General features: G+C 46.5%; 1 protein-coding gene across 8 annotated transcripts in view; it reads left to right on the forward strand.

The window, feature by feature from the left end:
• The window catches only part of LOC104044442 (USP6 N-terminal-like protein), an 85,897-nt gene that overhangs the window by 43,482 nt on the left and 26,623 nt on the right, over nucleotides 1-15,792 (forward strand). For 6 of the 8 annotated variants that reach the window (XM_064452406.1, XM_064452403.1, XM_064452405.1 and 3 more), the window contains 5 exons: nucleotides 4,237-4,523; nucleotides 11,746-11,819; nucleotides 12,359-12,444; nucleotides 13,304-13,343; nucleotides 14,070-14,150. In XM_064452406.1, the coding sequence (XP_064308476.1) occupies nucleotides 11,754-11,819; nucleotides 12,359-12,444; nucleotides 13,304-13,343; nucleotides 14,070-14,150 (273 nt within the window). In that variant the 5' untranslated portion in view covers nucleotides 4,237-4,523; nucleotides 11,746-11,753. Of the gene's footprint in view, nucleotides 1-4,236; nucleotides 4,524-5,712; nucleotides 5,854-9,295; nucleotides 9,420-11,745; nucleotides 11,820-12,358; nucleotides 12,445-13,303; nucleotides 13,344-14,069; nucleotides 14,151-15,792 lie in introns of all 8 variants that reach the window. The other 2 variants (XM_064452411.1, XM_064452407.1) reach the window with 2 other exon arrangements.

The following is a 15,792-nucleotide window of genomic DNA, read 5'->3' on the forward strand; positions in this document are numbered from 1 at the left end:
AACCTGCCCAGCTGCATTTCCACCACTCACCTAAGGGTCATTTTGTTGCATTTATATCTAAAGTACAGAAACTGTTATTGCAATAATACGGCTTACTCCAAAATATCAGTACCATTTCATCAGTAGCTGGCTGGAAAGTTGTGTGTCTGTCTTTCAATCCCAGCAGTCTCTATGGATCAATTTTTAGCATCAGGTTTAGTTTTACATCGACTACGGTAAAATGGTAACAGCCAAATACATCATGAATTTTAAGATGCATTTTGGAGACCTGACCAAATGTCACAGATGTTGATTTCGACTCTAGTAAAAAACAGATGAAAATCAAGAGCCCTTGGGTTATTTCCATGTTGACTTCTAAACTGGTGAGCTGCTTTTAACAGGGTGTCCTACATGACCATTGCTGTTTTGTAAGCTGAAGCGTTATGTCTGCCACAAGTCTTTGCCTCCGGTTGGATTTTATAAACAAGTTTTCCATGAAGGGAAGAGGGGATGACATCTGTGTGAACAATTTCCTCAAAGGGAACACAACCATTAAATTTTCTTGTTTAAATAAAATGTTGCTTTTGCACCAAAAAAAGCGCAAAAATTCCTGTGACTGTTCACTTGGGGCAATTTTAGGAGTTATTAACAAGAAAAAAGTAAGGGAAAGGTTACGTTGTAATTAAAAAAAAGATTGCTTTCATACTCCTTAAATCTTGTGTATCCTAATGCTGCCCTGTGTATGGTTCAAGGCTGTAGAAGAGCTTTGGGAGACATTTTCTCAGTACTTCCCAGTGACGAATCAAATACTTCTTGTTTCCCTGAAGTTTTCTATTATTGGACATGCTTGTGTGGGGCTTCGGTAGAAGAAGATAGCAACAGCTTGCCCATTAGCATCCAGAGATGCTGTCTGAAGGTAATGCAAGTCGAAGGTACTGCCAGCAAAATGGTCAGGGAGTGTGCTCTGCCAGATAGAAATAATTTGCTGCATGGAGTTCTGTATTTGGAGGTGGTGTGAGCTGATTGAACTAAAACAATTGAAGGAATGAGGGTGGTACTCAGACCCTCATTTAAAATACATATTTTCCTAGGGGGTGGACATTAGCCTGGGCCTGGGTCAAGGTCAGGCTAATGGCTCAAGCTGCCTCTCCTCCTAAAAATGGGGTGTAGCCAGGGGCTCTGGCAAGCAGTGCAAGACCCACATGGCTGGTGTAGGTTCACTTGAACTGAACTTAGATGTCTATAACTTATAAATCATTCACCTCAATGATTATTTTGGGCAAGTTTTCCAGAGACAAGAGGCATCTCATTGTTAGTGGGTTTTTAACGTCTTACCTGTTTATTTCATTGGCTGTCCCAGCCACTTTATATCATGCTATGTTTGTTATTTCCTTGTTTGTGTGTTAAAAAAAGTGCCACTGCTCTGTGCCAAGGAGAGCACAGGCTGCTGGCAGTACGGTAGCTTATTTTTGCATCCTTGTTCCTTTGGTTTTGGCTAGTGGCCATAGTGCCCAAGGTGACATCTTAGGTATCAGCCAGGATACATGTCTTCACCCCACTGCTTTGGGCACATGTTAGGTGTGGGTGGCCTCTAGCTGGTGGTGGCCACCGAACTGAAAAACAGGAAAAGTTTTAAATAGCAAAAGGAGATGTAATAAGAGCTTTTAGCTTACCCAAAATTGCCACGTGTAGCTGGAGGCAAGAATGACCAAGGGGATGGTAAAAGGAAGAGTAGTGTGTCCCGTGGTGCTGCTACATGGACTGAAAAGAATAAAAGACAGTATTTTCAGAGGAATGTATGTCCAAGGGGAGAATTATCATTGTTGTAGCTTCCTTTAATTTATGGTCTCAAAAAATGTAAACTGGTCTTCCAGTCTTAAGCAAACAGAAGAAGCCAGTTCTGAAGCTCTGTGTTTATGTAGTTTCTTTCCAGGTCATTGCATCACCCGAAAAAAAGGGGATTTTTTTTCTCTTTCTTTCCCCTGGCTTTTCTGGCCCTTTTATAGACACTGGAATGGAAGAAAGAAGGAATGCAGAGAGAAAATTAGTCTTCAATTCCCAAAGCAGCACATAGACTTTTGCATTCTTCAGTTTACTTCTCTATTTTTAAAATGAGAAGTCATTTAAATAATGATGCTTAAAAAAATATATATATAAATTCATGTATCTTGGGGGTTTTGTGCTGGTTTTTGTTTGTTTGGGTTTTTGCTATTCTTGTCTTGAGAAGATGAGTTCCTGTCAAAAAGAGCTTAAAAAAATGTTTGGATGCTCTTTTATTCACTGTGAATAAAATAAAAATAGAAGCTGATGAAGAATTGCTTGTAGACTCACTGTTCTTCTTGCTCAGAGGGTTTAGCTTACATCTAAAGCTGTGTCTTCTGACATTGCAACAGCTGAGTTTTGCAGAAGCACCAAAGCTGGGCTTACCGAGTGTAAGCAGAGAGGGAAACAAATCTCTTTGAGCTCTCTTACTTCTCTCCTCCTGTCTCCGTCCTTGGGCAGAAGACCTTAACGTAAGTGCCAAGGCACAGCACAAAACAATATGTGTGAGAAAATGAAAGCAAGACATAAGTGTTGGGAGCACAGGAAGTTTGGTGGGGAGAGCGTTGAGGTTTTACTTACTGGCAGCACTGCTGTGCACGCTGGTAGTGTTGGGCGGAGGGGATAGCACGTAAATTCAGCCTTACATGGTTTTTTAGTTATTTCTATAATTAAAAGCTTGGCCAGTGTCTTTGGGTTTCATGGTATTGCCATAGTCTAGTAGCAAAGTATCAGCATCGTCGTGACCACAGCTTGCCACTGTACTTTAAAAGCTTGGTGCGTATTGGGAGAACAGAGGGGAAATGTGCATAATCTGTATTATAATGTGGGTAAGCTACTCAATGATAATGTGTATATTTAACGTAATTTGTGTTATAGGTTACTTGATAATAAAGGTGGCTACCTTAGGAAGGGTGTGAAGTCTTCTGAACTTAGGGGTCTCCAAGTCGTGTTTGGGTGCTGGAGGGGTAATGGGTGACAGTGGGGAAATTGAGCACAAGACAGCCCAGGAACATGGGGAAAAGCCCATTCACAGGTGCTTGTGAGGGGGATCAGAGGAGAGGTGGTGTTGTCAAAGTGTCCGCTCATGTCTGAAGCGAGCTGTGCTTCCTCTCCTGGGCATCTGTGCATGCTTCCCCCTTCTGGTACTTGCTGGCTTCAAACAGAAGCACTGGACTTTGGGGTGATGCCTCGATTTCACACTTGTGAAACTGGTGTGTTGCTTCTCTGGGTTGCTTGTGAGAATTAAAAACTTTTTTTAAAAAAATCATAGTTGAAAGGACACTGGAGCCTAACATATAGCTATGTTAGCTCTTTGGATGTGTTGGGCAGGAATTGCAAGCGCTGGAAGGTGGCTCAGGTGGTGCTGCCGGTGCCAGCTCTTCCACCGCATAAGTCGGTGATGCTGTGTTACTGGTCTTAAACTGACCAAAGTCCCCTATGCTGCTTCTCCCTTTCCCCTCAGCTTGTTCCTGCAGGAATGGCCTGGACCCACCCATTGCATCTCCTCTTAGCAGCAACATGGTCTCAGGTTGGCTGAAGTTGGGTGTAACAGTGTGGTTTTGGCTTGGGCAGGGGGTGTATTTTGCCCCCTGAGTTGCCAGTAGCATGCGTCTGCTGCTGCAAAGGTGTGATGGACTCTGAGAGCTGCATGGGAAACCCCTCCATCCTCCAGCACTCAACCAGGCCAGAAAATGGGCTAAAACACGACTCCCTGCTGCAAACCAGGTGTTGGGTTGTGCCTGAGCTGAGCACCCCTGGATAGACACCCCGGGCATCATGATGTTGTGCAGCTGGAGGCGTGCAGGCTGGTTTTCTGGTACCTGGCACGTATGGTCGGGTAGTTGTAAAATTCCTGCCCAGCCCCAAACAAAATCGCTGTGAGTGCCCTGTGTTAGTGCAGGGCTGGGCTGGGCTGATGCTGTAAGCTGGTTGGGGAGGAAACTCGTCCTGAAAAACCCACCAAATCAACAAAATCTGAGCATGACCCACACCAAGGGTTTTCTTGCAGTGCAGAGAAGCATAGTTTACTTTCTGCCATTGGGTGCCTTCCCATTACAGCCTGTTCCTTTCCTGCCAGGCTGAGATGCTGCCTTGCTGCCCGCTGCAGTGCGACCTGCCTTTCCTCTGTGTGCAAAGGCCCCCTGTGCTGGTAAAGGATGGTGCCTCTGCCATGCCAGAACTGGAAAACTTACCAACTTCTTATTTCCTTTGCAGTGAGCCCTGGGGAAGAGAGAGCCTGTGTGCAGACTGCCTTCAGCCTTGCCTTTTCTCCCAGCCACTCATGGTGAGCTCTCACGTGCCAGAGGAGTGGAGGGGAGAGCCGCTGCACTGAGCGTGGGCAGTGCGAGTGAGGCCAAGGGGCGTTTGACTGGTGGGCTACGGCAGTGGGCGTCCTTGCTATCCCGCAGCGGAGACAACCAGCTCCTGCCAGGTAGATGCCCGCAGGGGAGAGGACAACTCCAGCTGAACTGATGCATCTCGGCACCTGATACCAGGCTCAGGTAAAGGCAGATTGCTTGGAGCTGGGATGCATTTCCACGCTCCTTTCTCCAAACTCACAAACCAGCTCTGGGGCAGGTTAACAATCGCCCTGAGAGCTGTCATTTACTGTGGGTAAACGTGATAATAAATCAGCAGGTTCTCATACGCGATGATGCGGGATGTTCTGGCTTGGTGGGAGATTGCTAGCATCAAAGTGGGTTGTGCTAGAGATTCTTATTTGGGTGTTGCCAGTGCTTCTGCTAAGGGAGGCGAACGTGTTTTTATCCAGCATAGCATCCAGCACAGTTTCTGACACAATGGAAGTTTATGGGGACAGGAGCTCATGTGAATTTTCTGTAACACACCTGTGACACATATAAAGTGATCTACGGGCAGTCATTTCCAAAGACCCTGAGACAGTTAAAATATAAACCTCCTTGTAATTCAGCTGGCTTGGTTCTCCTTGTGCTCTTAAGGGGGAAAAAAAAAGCTTGCTTGCGTGCTCTTGAGGGTTTGTTGTAGTCAAGGAAATAAACATGCATACAGGATCGCCTGTATCTTGGTTCATACTGTTTGACAGTAATTTCATTCCTAAAGTCATAATTCACTTTGCGAGTGCAAGTCTGATTTCCTTTTCGGTAGCAGGGTTGTAAGCGAGCGCCGGATTTGGGCTAAGATTGGTGATGTGCAGTCTGCTGACACGTTGTTTTGCAGCTGGCGCCTAGCCAGGGCGCTTGCAGTCTGGGTTTGTCAGTGAGAGAGGAGCTGCAGATGGGGTGCAACAGAAGTCCTGGATGCAAGCGCATTGAGTGTGTTGTCTGTTTTGGGATTGAAATTTGGGTTTCTAGTAAAAAATAGTGTGGTAGCTGCAACACTGTAGGTGGGGATGCTGGCCAGTCTTGTACCAAGACCCCAGGAGCAGCTTGACTTCCGTGTGGGGAGCTGGGTCTCACAAAGCAGAAGCTCTGCCTGCAGCCGGTGGCACGTGGCCATGACTTCCTCCTGCGGCTCGTCACCTCCCAGGCATGCAGCCCTGCATGCCAGCGCCTGCCTGCAACAGCCCGCAGCTTCTCCTGGGTGTCTTGGAAGGCTTTGAGGTTTCCTCGGGCTGTGGGGATGCATTCAAAGCGGACCCAAAGCAGTGCTCGTTTTGGCTGTACTTGGTAGGTATGTGCAGTGGTGTAACGCTGCGGCTTTGCTTCTGAACAGCTTTAAGCCGTGGGAGAAGAGCCTCTGATGACAGCTCCCCTCGACTCGAAGCTGCTGACTGTGTCCCCCAGATTATACAAGCAAACCAGGATGGGGAGTTTGCTGCGAGCCATTAGCCTGTATGGTTCGAAGCGTGCCGAGGTGCCTGTTTTTGCAGTTGAATTAACCCTATCAGGGTTTTTTAAACTTTTTTGCAGCTTGCTTTAGCTGTTTTGTAAGCAGACTGTCAGACCACTTGGCGTGACTGGGTTTCTTCCAGGGCGTGCAAGCACGCAAGTCACTGTTACAACTAGTAGTAACTTTACAAGTCAGAGTGGTGCTTTGCTGGGAAGTGGTGCAGACTGCAAGTGCGCCTTGTGCAAGGGTCTCACCTCTCAGCAGAAGCTGTATAAGCATTTCTACTTGCATAGATGCATAAGAGTTTCCTTTAAGCCTGTTTCCCTAAAGGAAAAATTGCAGACTTATACCATAGACAGCTAAAGGTATAAAACACTGTGTTAAAATGTGCTTTTAAAATAGAACACGGAACAGAAATGGTGACTTGAGTTTCAGCAGTGGTGAATGTGGTTGTAGTAAGTACGTACCTTTTGACTTTATTCCACAGCAGTAGTTTCAGTCTGATACAGGCCAGTGTGGTGTTTAAGTATGGTGTGTCAAAATTTGCTTTTTTCTTACCCCCTCCCCCCCGCCCCAACAGCAGTCTCTATTAGTAGTTAATGGGGCACGTTCAAGACTTCAGCACACTTTCACCTAAACTTACTTTTCCTTTTTCAATGACATTCTGCTTGCAGTAGCATGCAGAAAAAAAAATCATATACGTTTCCATGGGCTTGGGTGCAGCTGGACAGGAGAAACATACAGTGCTGTGAGAGGTTACTGAAACAAAAAATGCAACTTTTGCAAGTTTTTGTCCTGGAGATGGGAGTATGCTGAGGAGGGGTGCAGGCAGTTGAGATGGCTCTGCTTGCAAGAGGTCACTGTTAAGATTTTGTAACTCAACTGTATTTGGCTGTATGCCTGCATCGTGCTTGCCTTTCATCTGCTCTAACTGGAATCACGGTTGCAGTGAATTTCTGGGAGGGCATCTCAGCGCATGCTGATGTGCAACCACCTGCAGCACTCCACAGGGCCAATCAGCTGAGCTTTTGATGTCTCAGCTGCAGTCCTTAGACCACATCCATTTGCAATTTTGATGGATTAAATTCTGTGTACAGGTCTCACGTCCTGGTGGAGTTTAATGGAAGTTTGTCCTTGTTTCTGTTTTGTGTAAATTGAGCAGTGGGGAGATGAGTATCTGGTGGTGAGCAGAGGGCTGCAGATGTGGCCCTGGAAAGCGACCTCTCTGGGAAGAGCTGGCAATGTCTGGGTCTTCCGCAGGTGCTGGCACAGAGGGAGTGGACCAGGCAGGGTGATTGCTAATGGGTTTATAAGCAGAAGACATTGTGTCGTGGTTGGGGGCAGCACTGCCGTGTGTGTTGCCATGTGTTTGTCCCCCGCCCCTGGCCGCGGCAGGAGCAGCACTGGCACTGGGCCATGGGAAACACTCCGTTCCTCTTCTGGGCAGTGAGCAGGGTTGCAACACACCGGTTGGGTGACTAGTGGCCAGAGGTTCCCATGCTCCCAGCCGGGCTGGTCCTGGCGGGTACCACCCCGCACAGGGCAGCAGGAGCTTGACAGATTTTACTGGAAAAATATGGGACTTTTGGGAAAGGGTTATAACAGTAAATCTGATTTATGGACAACAATTTTTGTACCAAGCCTTGGATTTTTGATGCAGACACCTTCTTTCCACTGCCAGTACTTGAGATTGCAGCTGGTGAATTAACTTCAGGAAAGTCGTTCTCATCCAAAATTTGGGTATTTCGTTTCACATTTGCTAATGGCTAGATAGTGTTCAATGCAGGTAGGCAGTGATGTGCATCTTCATTAAGCATCTTTAGGCTTACTGTTGCTGGGATTAATTTTTACTACTTTAAACTGGAAGCTGCGAAGCTGCAAGTTTTAGTGGGAGATGACAGATTGTGGGGTTTATCAACTCATTCTTTTTAAAAGGAACTAGTTGGTAACTTTGTTTCCCAGTTGAATGTAAGAATGCATGGCCTGGGGCTTTCTGTTACTTATATCCCAGTAAATTTATGTGCTACCATTCTTGCACTGTTCACGTTTTCTTACCGTTCCTGTTAATAACTGCTTCATTCATCTTTTGCGACTTTAACGGGAGGGGGGGGAACCCGGTTTGCTGGGAAAATACAGTAGTCACAAGAGAAAATTGGGTGGCAGGCTTGAGAAAGTCATGTGGGTGGTATAGTTAAAAAAAAGTCTTCAGTCTTATATAGGTATATGGAGAAGCATGGCAGGTACAGGCTGCACCTATTTCTAGGTAGCCTGTTTATATCAGTGTAGAATGATGTGTTTTGTCAAACTCCAGAAAATAAATGTCTCGGTAGTTTTCATATACACAAGCTGTCGTTTCCCCTCAAGTAAATGCTATAACTTCATGGTGTCAAACTACTCTGGAGTTCAAGTATGCACAGAATTAAATAATAAAAATATCCCTATTCAATATCTACATTCAACGTAGGCTGTCAGAGAGAGCTAAGTTATATTCTATTCCTTCTCCAGAGTACTTTGAAAATCACCTAGTCAAGCACAGCATCACCTTTGTCCTCCAAAAAGCAGCAGTATTGCAGTCAGATACGGAGGCCAGTGCAGCCACTTGCCACCTCCATCCTTCCCACTGCCATCAACCATTTTCTCTGCTTTCAAGTTTTTTCCTAAATGTGGACTTTTGCGCTGCTGTAGCAGAAAGAGAAAACAACTGTGCACATTCCAGGTGTGAGACGCAAAACAGGCTCCTTTGCACCAGTCTGGCATTTCTGGCTGCGGAGAGGCTTTTGCAGAGGCAGATGCCAAAATACATGTGGTCTTGCTGCTGTCTTCTGCTGTGTAAACCCTCCCATGTTACTGAATCACTTTTCCTCTGGTTATTCTCTTAGAGTGTGGTCAGAGATGTTCAGAATAACTTCCACTTTGTAAACATCATGAAAAATTGCCCATTTTATTTAACATATAGTTTATTTTTTCCTTTCAGTCTGCAGATATTTGTATTTTTAGCAGCACACAAAGGACCTAATTTGAATGCTTTGGTCCCATAACAACGAAAAAACAATGTCAGAAGTGGGGGAGTTAATTTGCCTTTGAGTTAAACTTTGCAGAAGAAAGATGTGAGAAGGAGAAGATGCAGATATATTAGGTGACACTGTGAGACAGTTACTCAGACCTTGCTATTTTGAAAAATGAAGCTGCCATTAATATGTATTGAGCAAAATTCATGGGAACATTTGAAGTAAGAGCTGCAGCCTGGAAAAAAGAGAGAACAAAATACACTTTAATATTTCTGTCCTTACTCTGTTTTGATTGTGGAGTCAATAATGGGGGAAGATACACCTATTTTGCTTTTTTCCAGTGTCTGTATGGATGAGTGTAAAGCAGTGAAATGCCTGTGCTGTTGGCTGATAGTGTGTGCAGAAAATCTGCCCTGGTAGCTCTGACTATTGCATGTGGTTTAATACTTCTATCACAGTGCTGGCAACCAGGAGTGATGGCTGCTTTCGAAATGAAGAGTTAGGGGAATGAGGAATCTCCCACCTGTCTCCGCATACATGCCTAAAAGACAGTGGCAGCAAGCTGTTTGCATTAAGGAGTTGGTGAGATGAGTCAAATTATGGTTTACTGACATCTGAAGGTGCAGAGAAGTGGGCTGAGCCTTAGCGAGCCTTTGCTCATGACATCTCCCCCAGGTTTTTTTTGTTGCCTTTTTTTTTCCCCCTCAAGGGAAAAAAAAATCACATCTTCCCAAGTGCAATGCCTTGCTTTGCTCTGGCTCGTCTGGTGACAAGTGCTGCCACAGCCAGCTGTGCAGTGGCTCACCAGAAGCTGGGGTAGTGTGTCTTACTACAAGAACCCTTCAGGTTCCTCCTGAAGGGAGATCAGGATGGCTTCTGGTGTGCATTAGAGAGCTGCAATGGCAGCTTGGAGTAAACTTGTTCTTGAGCAGCTATTGCACAGTGCTTTATCTGTGAGTAGCAATGCTCCTCTTCTCTGCAGCAAGGTGGTCACCAGCGCTTTGGGAAGGGAACAGAGCACAGCAGTGCAGCTTTTACCTTCCAAATTTAGATGCAACTAGCGAGTCAACCTACTCTCTTGTATTTTCAAAAGGCTTTTCAAAATTTTGTAATTTCTTGCAGGAGGCTTTCAAGTTTCTTCTGCTCCACAGAGTTCCTTTGAAGTCCTACAAAAAACCTCTGGACCATATTATTGAAATTGTTTAGCTTTCAGATGTTCTGGGTAAATCATTGGATCATTCATAATGTGGCAGTGGGGAAAATATTTTAAGGCTGTGGTGGCTCTTAACAGATTTTTTCCAACCCTGCTGAATATTTTTACAGCAGGCAAAATAGGCAAAACCTCCTTAGAGCAGGCAAAATGCAGTCTGCTTCTATAACAAGCTATTCTAAGAGGCTTTATACTCTTAAGTGTCAAAAAACTTTTCCAAATGCTAAGCCCCTTGCAACTGTGGACTAAAATTATTTTACCTTGAAATGCGTAGTATCCATCTGGGACCTGTGGCACATCAGCAGGACTCTGAAGGATGGAGCCATGTAGGTGATAACACATCATGACTTCCCAGCGCTTATCCTGTCTGCACTGGGTAGGGTTTTATAATTCATAGCAGAAGTGTTTAAAAAGCTTTAAAAAAGAGGCAAGCAAGCACTGGCAGAGGGGACACACTAGAAAGATATACAGCTCTGGGGCTGGCTGGAGCTTGTCCATTTACAGAGCACTTGGGGTTGTGGTCAGTGGGCTGGAGATGAGGCCACCCCAGTTGGATGCCTATCCCTACTGCAGTCCTTCATGCTCTGGGACTGCCGCAGCACTGTGGCAGCATCACTCCCGTAGCCTGAAGGTTTGGGTAATGTGGCTTGCTGTAGCCTGGCTTTAGGTGGTGCTGTAGCTGTTGAGTGGTCTGAGCTGGGTTGGTTGCAGCTCCGTAGAGCTTGAGGAGGAGAGCTTGGTAGACTTTCCCTGTGCCCTCTTCCTTGCAGCCCCCCCTGGGGACTGTGGTTCCCTGGGGATTTTGCCTGCTTGTGTTTTCTCCTCCCTTCCCAGAAAGGGGATCAACCTTTTCCTTTGAACAGCGAGAAACTAGTTATGGCTTGACAGGGAGGGATGCCCCTTTGGGCTTGTACAAGACAAACTCAGCGTGAATGCTGTCTTGCTTGTACGTATGTGTGTGAGATGAAGCAGAGCAGTGGGCACAGACCTTGGGGAGCTAGACTCAGTCTTGTTTAGACCAAGACTGGTCCTTGTCAGATTAGATGGGGACTCTGGGGTTGTCTTGCTGCTGTGCTGTTTTTCTTTTGGGGGTGTGTATAGAAGGTAATTATCTAGAGGCCAGTTTACTTGTTGCGTGCATATTTCAGTAGACAAAACCTTCATTTAGTTTCTCCTTTGATGTTAAATTTGCCTTTGGATGCCCCTGCAGAGCATCTTATGGCTTCATATCCATAGCGGAGGGCAAGAGCCTGGTGGTTTGCTGTCATGCACATGAACGTTATGCTGCGCAGCACCCAGCTGGCGTGCAACTTGCGCAATGCAAGGGCTCTGTGGCTGGTTTGCATGTCTTGATTTAAAAGCATGGTATCTTTCATACAGTTATGTGTGTGCCTAAGAACAAAGGCATGGCATCTTGTCTTTCAGCAGACAAGACTACCCCTTGCTTAAACTCAGTTTTGTCGCCATGCAGAGAACGGGGAGCTGGCAGTCGTGCTGCATGCAGGCAAGCTTCCTGCACACTTTGTACAGGGGCTTTTCGACCTCAGCCTAGTTTTAGTTCTGGGATACAGCTGGAAGCTAAAGTTATCAGCAAAGGTTTTCTCTTAGCACTTTCCTTAAAATATTTCCAGTGCTGTGTACACATTTACTTATCTCCTCCTCTCCCCCCCCCCCCTTTTTTTTTTTTTTGCCTTACAGCTTCTGACATGAAGAAAGATATAGAGTCTTTAATAGCCCAGGAAAAAGCTGAGATCGTTGCCAAGTATGAGAAGGTACCAACCTCGTGTTTTTTCCCAACATGCTGGTTAAGGCTGAAGCTGTTTGATTGATTAAGAATGCTTTGAATAAGAACTTTTGTGTTCTGCAGGCATTGCCCCAGTAACTGTCATGTCATCAGGCTTTGTGCCAGCTCTCCCTACCTGCTTCTGCCTGCACGCCGCATCTCACATCGTCTCCAGTGTTTCTCGCAGATCCCGTGTATGCTCAGCACAGATACTGAAAGGTCATGGGTTTCTAGTGCTTCAGTGCTCCTTAGCCACCAGGATGGCTTATGCCCGACAGCACTGGTTTCTCAGATGTACAGCCCTTCCCAGCCCATAGCAGAGGCACACCAGGGATGCTGGATAGGCTGAACTTACGTATTTTCCTCTTGCCTGAGTTGTATTTTTGTCTCTTCAGAGTAGGTTTTGGTCTCCCGGCTCTATGCCTTCTAGTGTGCAGGGAGGCAGGGATGTGGGCACTGGGGGCAGGTTGTAGGCACTGGGGTATCCCGATGCTGAGGCCGGTTCACGTGTGTCCTTTCTGCTTTCAGGGCAGGAAGGAAGGAGCTCAGATTGACCCATGGGAAGATGCTGATTTCACACTGTATAAAGTTACAGACCGGTTTGGATTCCTGCAGTAAGTCCTCCTGCCTTCTCCAGTCCTCTCTGACCTGTGTGTCTCTGCAGACCATACAACTGCACCAAGCATGGTGGACCGAGCATTTTTTCCTATAAGCTGCTCTGTGGTTTGGCTTGATCAATCCCAAATGCAGGAGGAAAGACTAGATGTTCCTCCTCCCTCAATCACACGTGTTCAAACACTCTGATCCTTTGAATCTGCTGCAAGGCAAGGCTCAGAAATGGTTTCCCACCACAAGCCTGGTGTCAGAAGGTGCAGGCTGGTGCTCCTGTGCCTCCATGGAGGCCTGCGGTGTGTCGCACAGGGGGAGGCTCTGTGTTTGCACCTCATGATTCAGGGAGGTGTAGGAGGAGATGAGACAAGATATCTGAATGTTCTCCGTTCCCTTAGGAAATCCCCATCCTAAGAGAGGCACAGATGAACTAGAAGCACACCCTGTGCCTGGGGGGAATGATTAAAAGAACTATTTTTATACTGAATCCAAACAAAAACTTATAACAGGTTCAAAGCAATTGCTGCCCAGAAATCCCCCTCCCACGTCCCCCCCCAGCTTTAATTGCTGGTCATGTGTGTACCAAAGAGGAGCTTTGTGCCCAAGATTTCCAGCAATGTCCAGTGCTTGATTACCCCCCAGCAGCTCCTGTGGGGTGGTGGGTAAGCTGGTGTGTGGTGGTGTGGGGAAGCTGGTGCTTCCTCTGCCTCTTCCTCGTCGGGGACAGCTGTAAGAAAGGCACAAAGCCCCCGAGTCAAGATGTATCTCCTCAGGTGCCCAAGAAGGTCCCCAAGCTGCAGCACCCTGTGTTCCTCTGCACCCTTTCTTGCCCATAGAGTAACTGGTGACCCCTTGCTTTTCCAGCGAGCAGGAGCTGCCAACCCGCACAGCCTTGGAGGAGAAGGTGAGAGCTGCCAGATCTGTTGTCATGGGTATCGGATCCTTATCGCACCATCTGGGGCGGGGACAGTTTTTGAGGAAACGAAGGTGCAAGCAAGAGCAAAGCAGGCAGCCAGTGCCCACTGGTCACCGCTGCTTGCGCAGAGGTGGGAAGTCTGCACACCCAGCTGTTGGAGCTTTTATTTTGCTGGGCCAGGCATCTCCCCTCTTCCACACTGCTCTGAAATCATACCTTTTAGAACCTTTTTGGGCTTTTTCCTCTGCTTTGGCACAGTGCTTAGTGGCTGGGGCTTAAAAAAGGGATTGCGCATGTGGGGAAGAGCAGTGGAGGTTGTAGGTACCTGTCATCTCCATCCTTATCTCCCCTGAGCTGGGAGCATGTCCTCTGCTAACTGGGGCTAAATACACTCTCGTTTCTGCCAGTGTGATACAGTGATATGATTTGAGGCTAGCTGAACCTGCAAACATCTTTGTCGTCAAGGAATAATCCTCTTGGAAATGCTTTCTCTATGTTAAGCCTCTGCGTGTCATCATTTTTACTGAGGCTGCTTTAATTACCACAGGTTGAAATTACCAGTTCCTGCAAGCACCTGTGATTATTCCCATCTCTGATGCGAGGTCTTTGCACAGAAGTTTAAACCTAAAGAGAATGAAGTTTTGTGTTTTCAAGAGGTATCTTCTGGGGATTTTTTTTCTTACATTTGTCTTGTCTTCTTCCCCCTTGTACCAGCAAAAACAGCAGGAGATCGAACGTGTGGACAAGTGGCTAAAGATGCTGAAGAAATGGGGCAAATACAGAAACAGTGACAAGGTAAGGGGGAAAAGAAAGATCATGTGTCCAGAGGGACAGGAATGGTGCATCCTTCCAATGAATCAGGCTTTTGAAAAGTTGATAGAGAAACCAGAGATCACTGGAAAATATTGCCTTACTCCACCCATCAGTCTTTAATTTTTTAAATCTTTTCTTGAAGTTGCTGGGTTACCGGTCAAGGGAAAAGTCCTGTTCTGACTAGCATAGTTTTAAAAATGGTTTCCTGAATGCTGCTGGCATGTTTGCACTTCTGCTTCCCTGTCCAGGCAGGAGCACAGCAGAGATGTTCTTGTGCCTAGCTGGGTCCCTGGTGTTGCATGGCACAGGTAACTTCTGTGTCTCCACCACCAGGGAATGGCATGGGAGATGTGACTGATAAGGTCCAGCTAGTGTTCCTCATAATTCTCCCTGGAGAGAGAATTATTCGTCTAGGACATCACCTAGATTTTGTATTTTGCTCCTAGCTGTGCCTGTGAGAAGGTATTAGATTGTGTGCATCTATCTGTGGAAACCAAGGATGGAGACACCAACTTTGTGTCTTGGCTTTGGTGTTAAAAATAAACCCTGGGCCAAACACCACTGCAAAAAAATATTTGTAATATGTTCCTATTAGAAACATCTTGAAACAAAAAAAATCCCTGAACCTAATGACAGGACCCTTCCTGGGTAAGGAGAGGAGCATCACGCCTGACCTGCTCTGCTTACAGCACTCTGCGCAGGAGAGGGCTGGAGCCCAGTGTCACCTTGATGCTGTGGCCTCTACAGCCTTCTTGTTTGGCAGGAGGAGTGGGCTGTTTGGCTTTATTGCTTCTAGCTCCTTCTGAGAGTCCTTAGGAGAAACTTGAACTTAGTTAAAAGGTTGTGCAGAGGATATCTGCATAGCTGCAGGGCGGGAACTGAGCAGAGCACCTGCCTTGCTCAGCCATCCAGAGTGATGTCAGGCTCACCCAGCCAAAGACCAGCTGTAGTCTTGTCCTTTTTAAAAACAAAACAAAAACAAAAAACCCAACCCCCCCAAATCTTTTCTTCGTCACAGTAGGGATGGGGTGGAGATGGGCTTGGGGTTTTTTATAATAGTGTTCACTTCAGGGTGGCTCTAATTATTTTGTTCATTGGTGCTGCTCCACAGGCAAAAACGGAGGGTCTCCTGTGGCTTTGGTTTTTCTAATTAGAAGTTAGTGCTAGTTGGTTAGTGGCCTTGTGGGTAGAACACCAAACGCCAGCATAGTGTAGGGAATTCCTTCAGGTCCTGGGGGATGTTTGGGATAGGTAATGATGAGTGTTTTAGCATGCGTTGGCTTCCCTGGGTCAGCCAGTGGGGACAGACAGGGTCTAGGGTGAGGGGTGTGTGGAGTAGTAGTAATGGCTGTGAGTCTTTTAGATTTACCTCAATAATCAGTGGGTGCATTAAGCATGCTGCAGCCAACATCGCTCAGGTCTGCTAGATGGCAAGGGGCTAGACCAGCAAGCGGGTTTTGAGGGTCTTTGGGTCAGAAAATCACCAAGGTCTTGTAATGGAATAAATGATGTTATTTATAACAGCCCATAAATGGTTGATGACTCTTGGGCACAGATGTGGCATTGTCCCCATGCTGGGGGACTGGAAATGGCCATCCCCCCTCCCAGCAAATGGAGCAGCAGT

Source organism: Phalacrocorax carbo, chromosome 5 (assembly GCF_963921805.1).
Source record: "Phalacrocorax carbo chromosome 5, bPhaCar2.1, whole genome shotgun sequence".
Classification (NCBI taxonomy): Eukaryota; Metazoa; Chordata; class Aves; order Suliformes; family Phalacrocoracidae; genus Phalacrocorax; species Phalacrocorax carbo.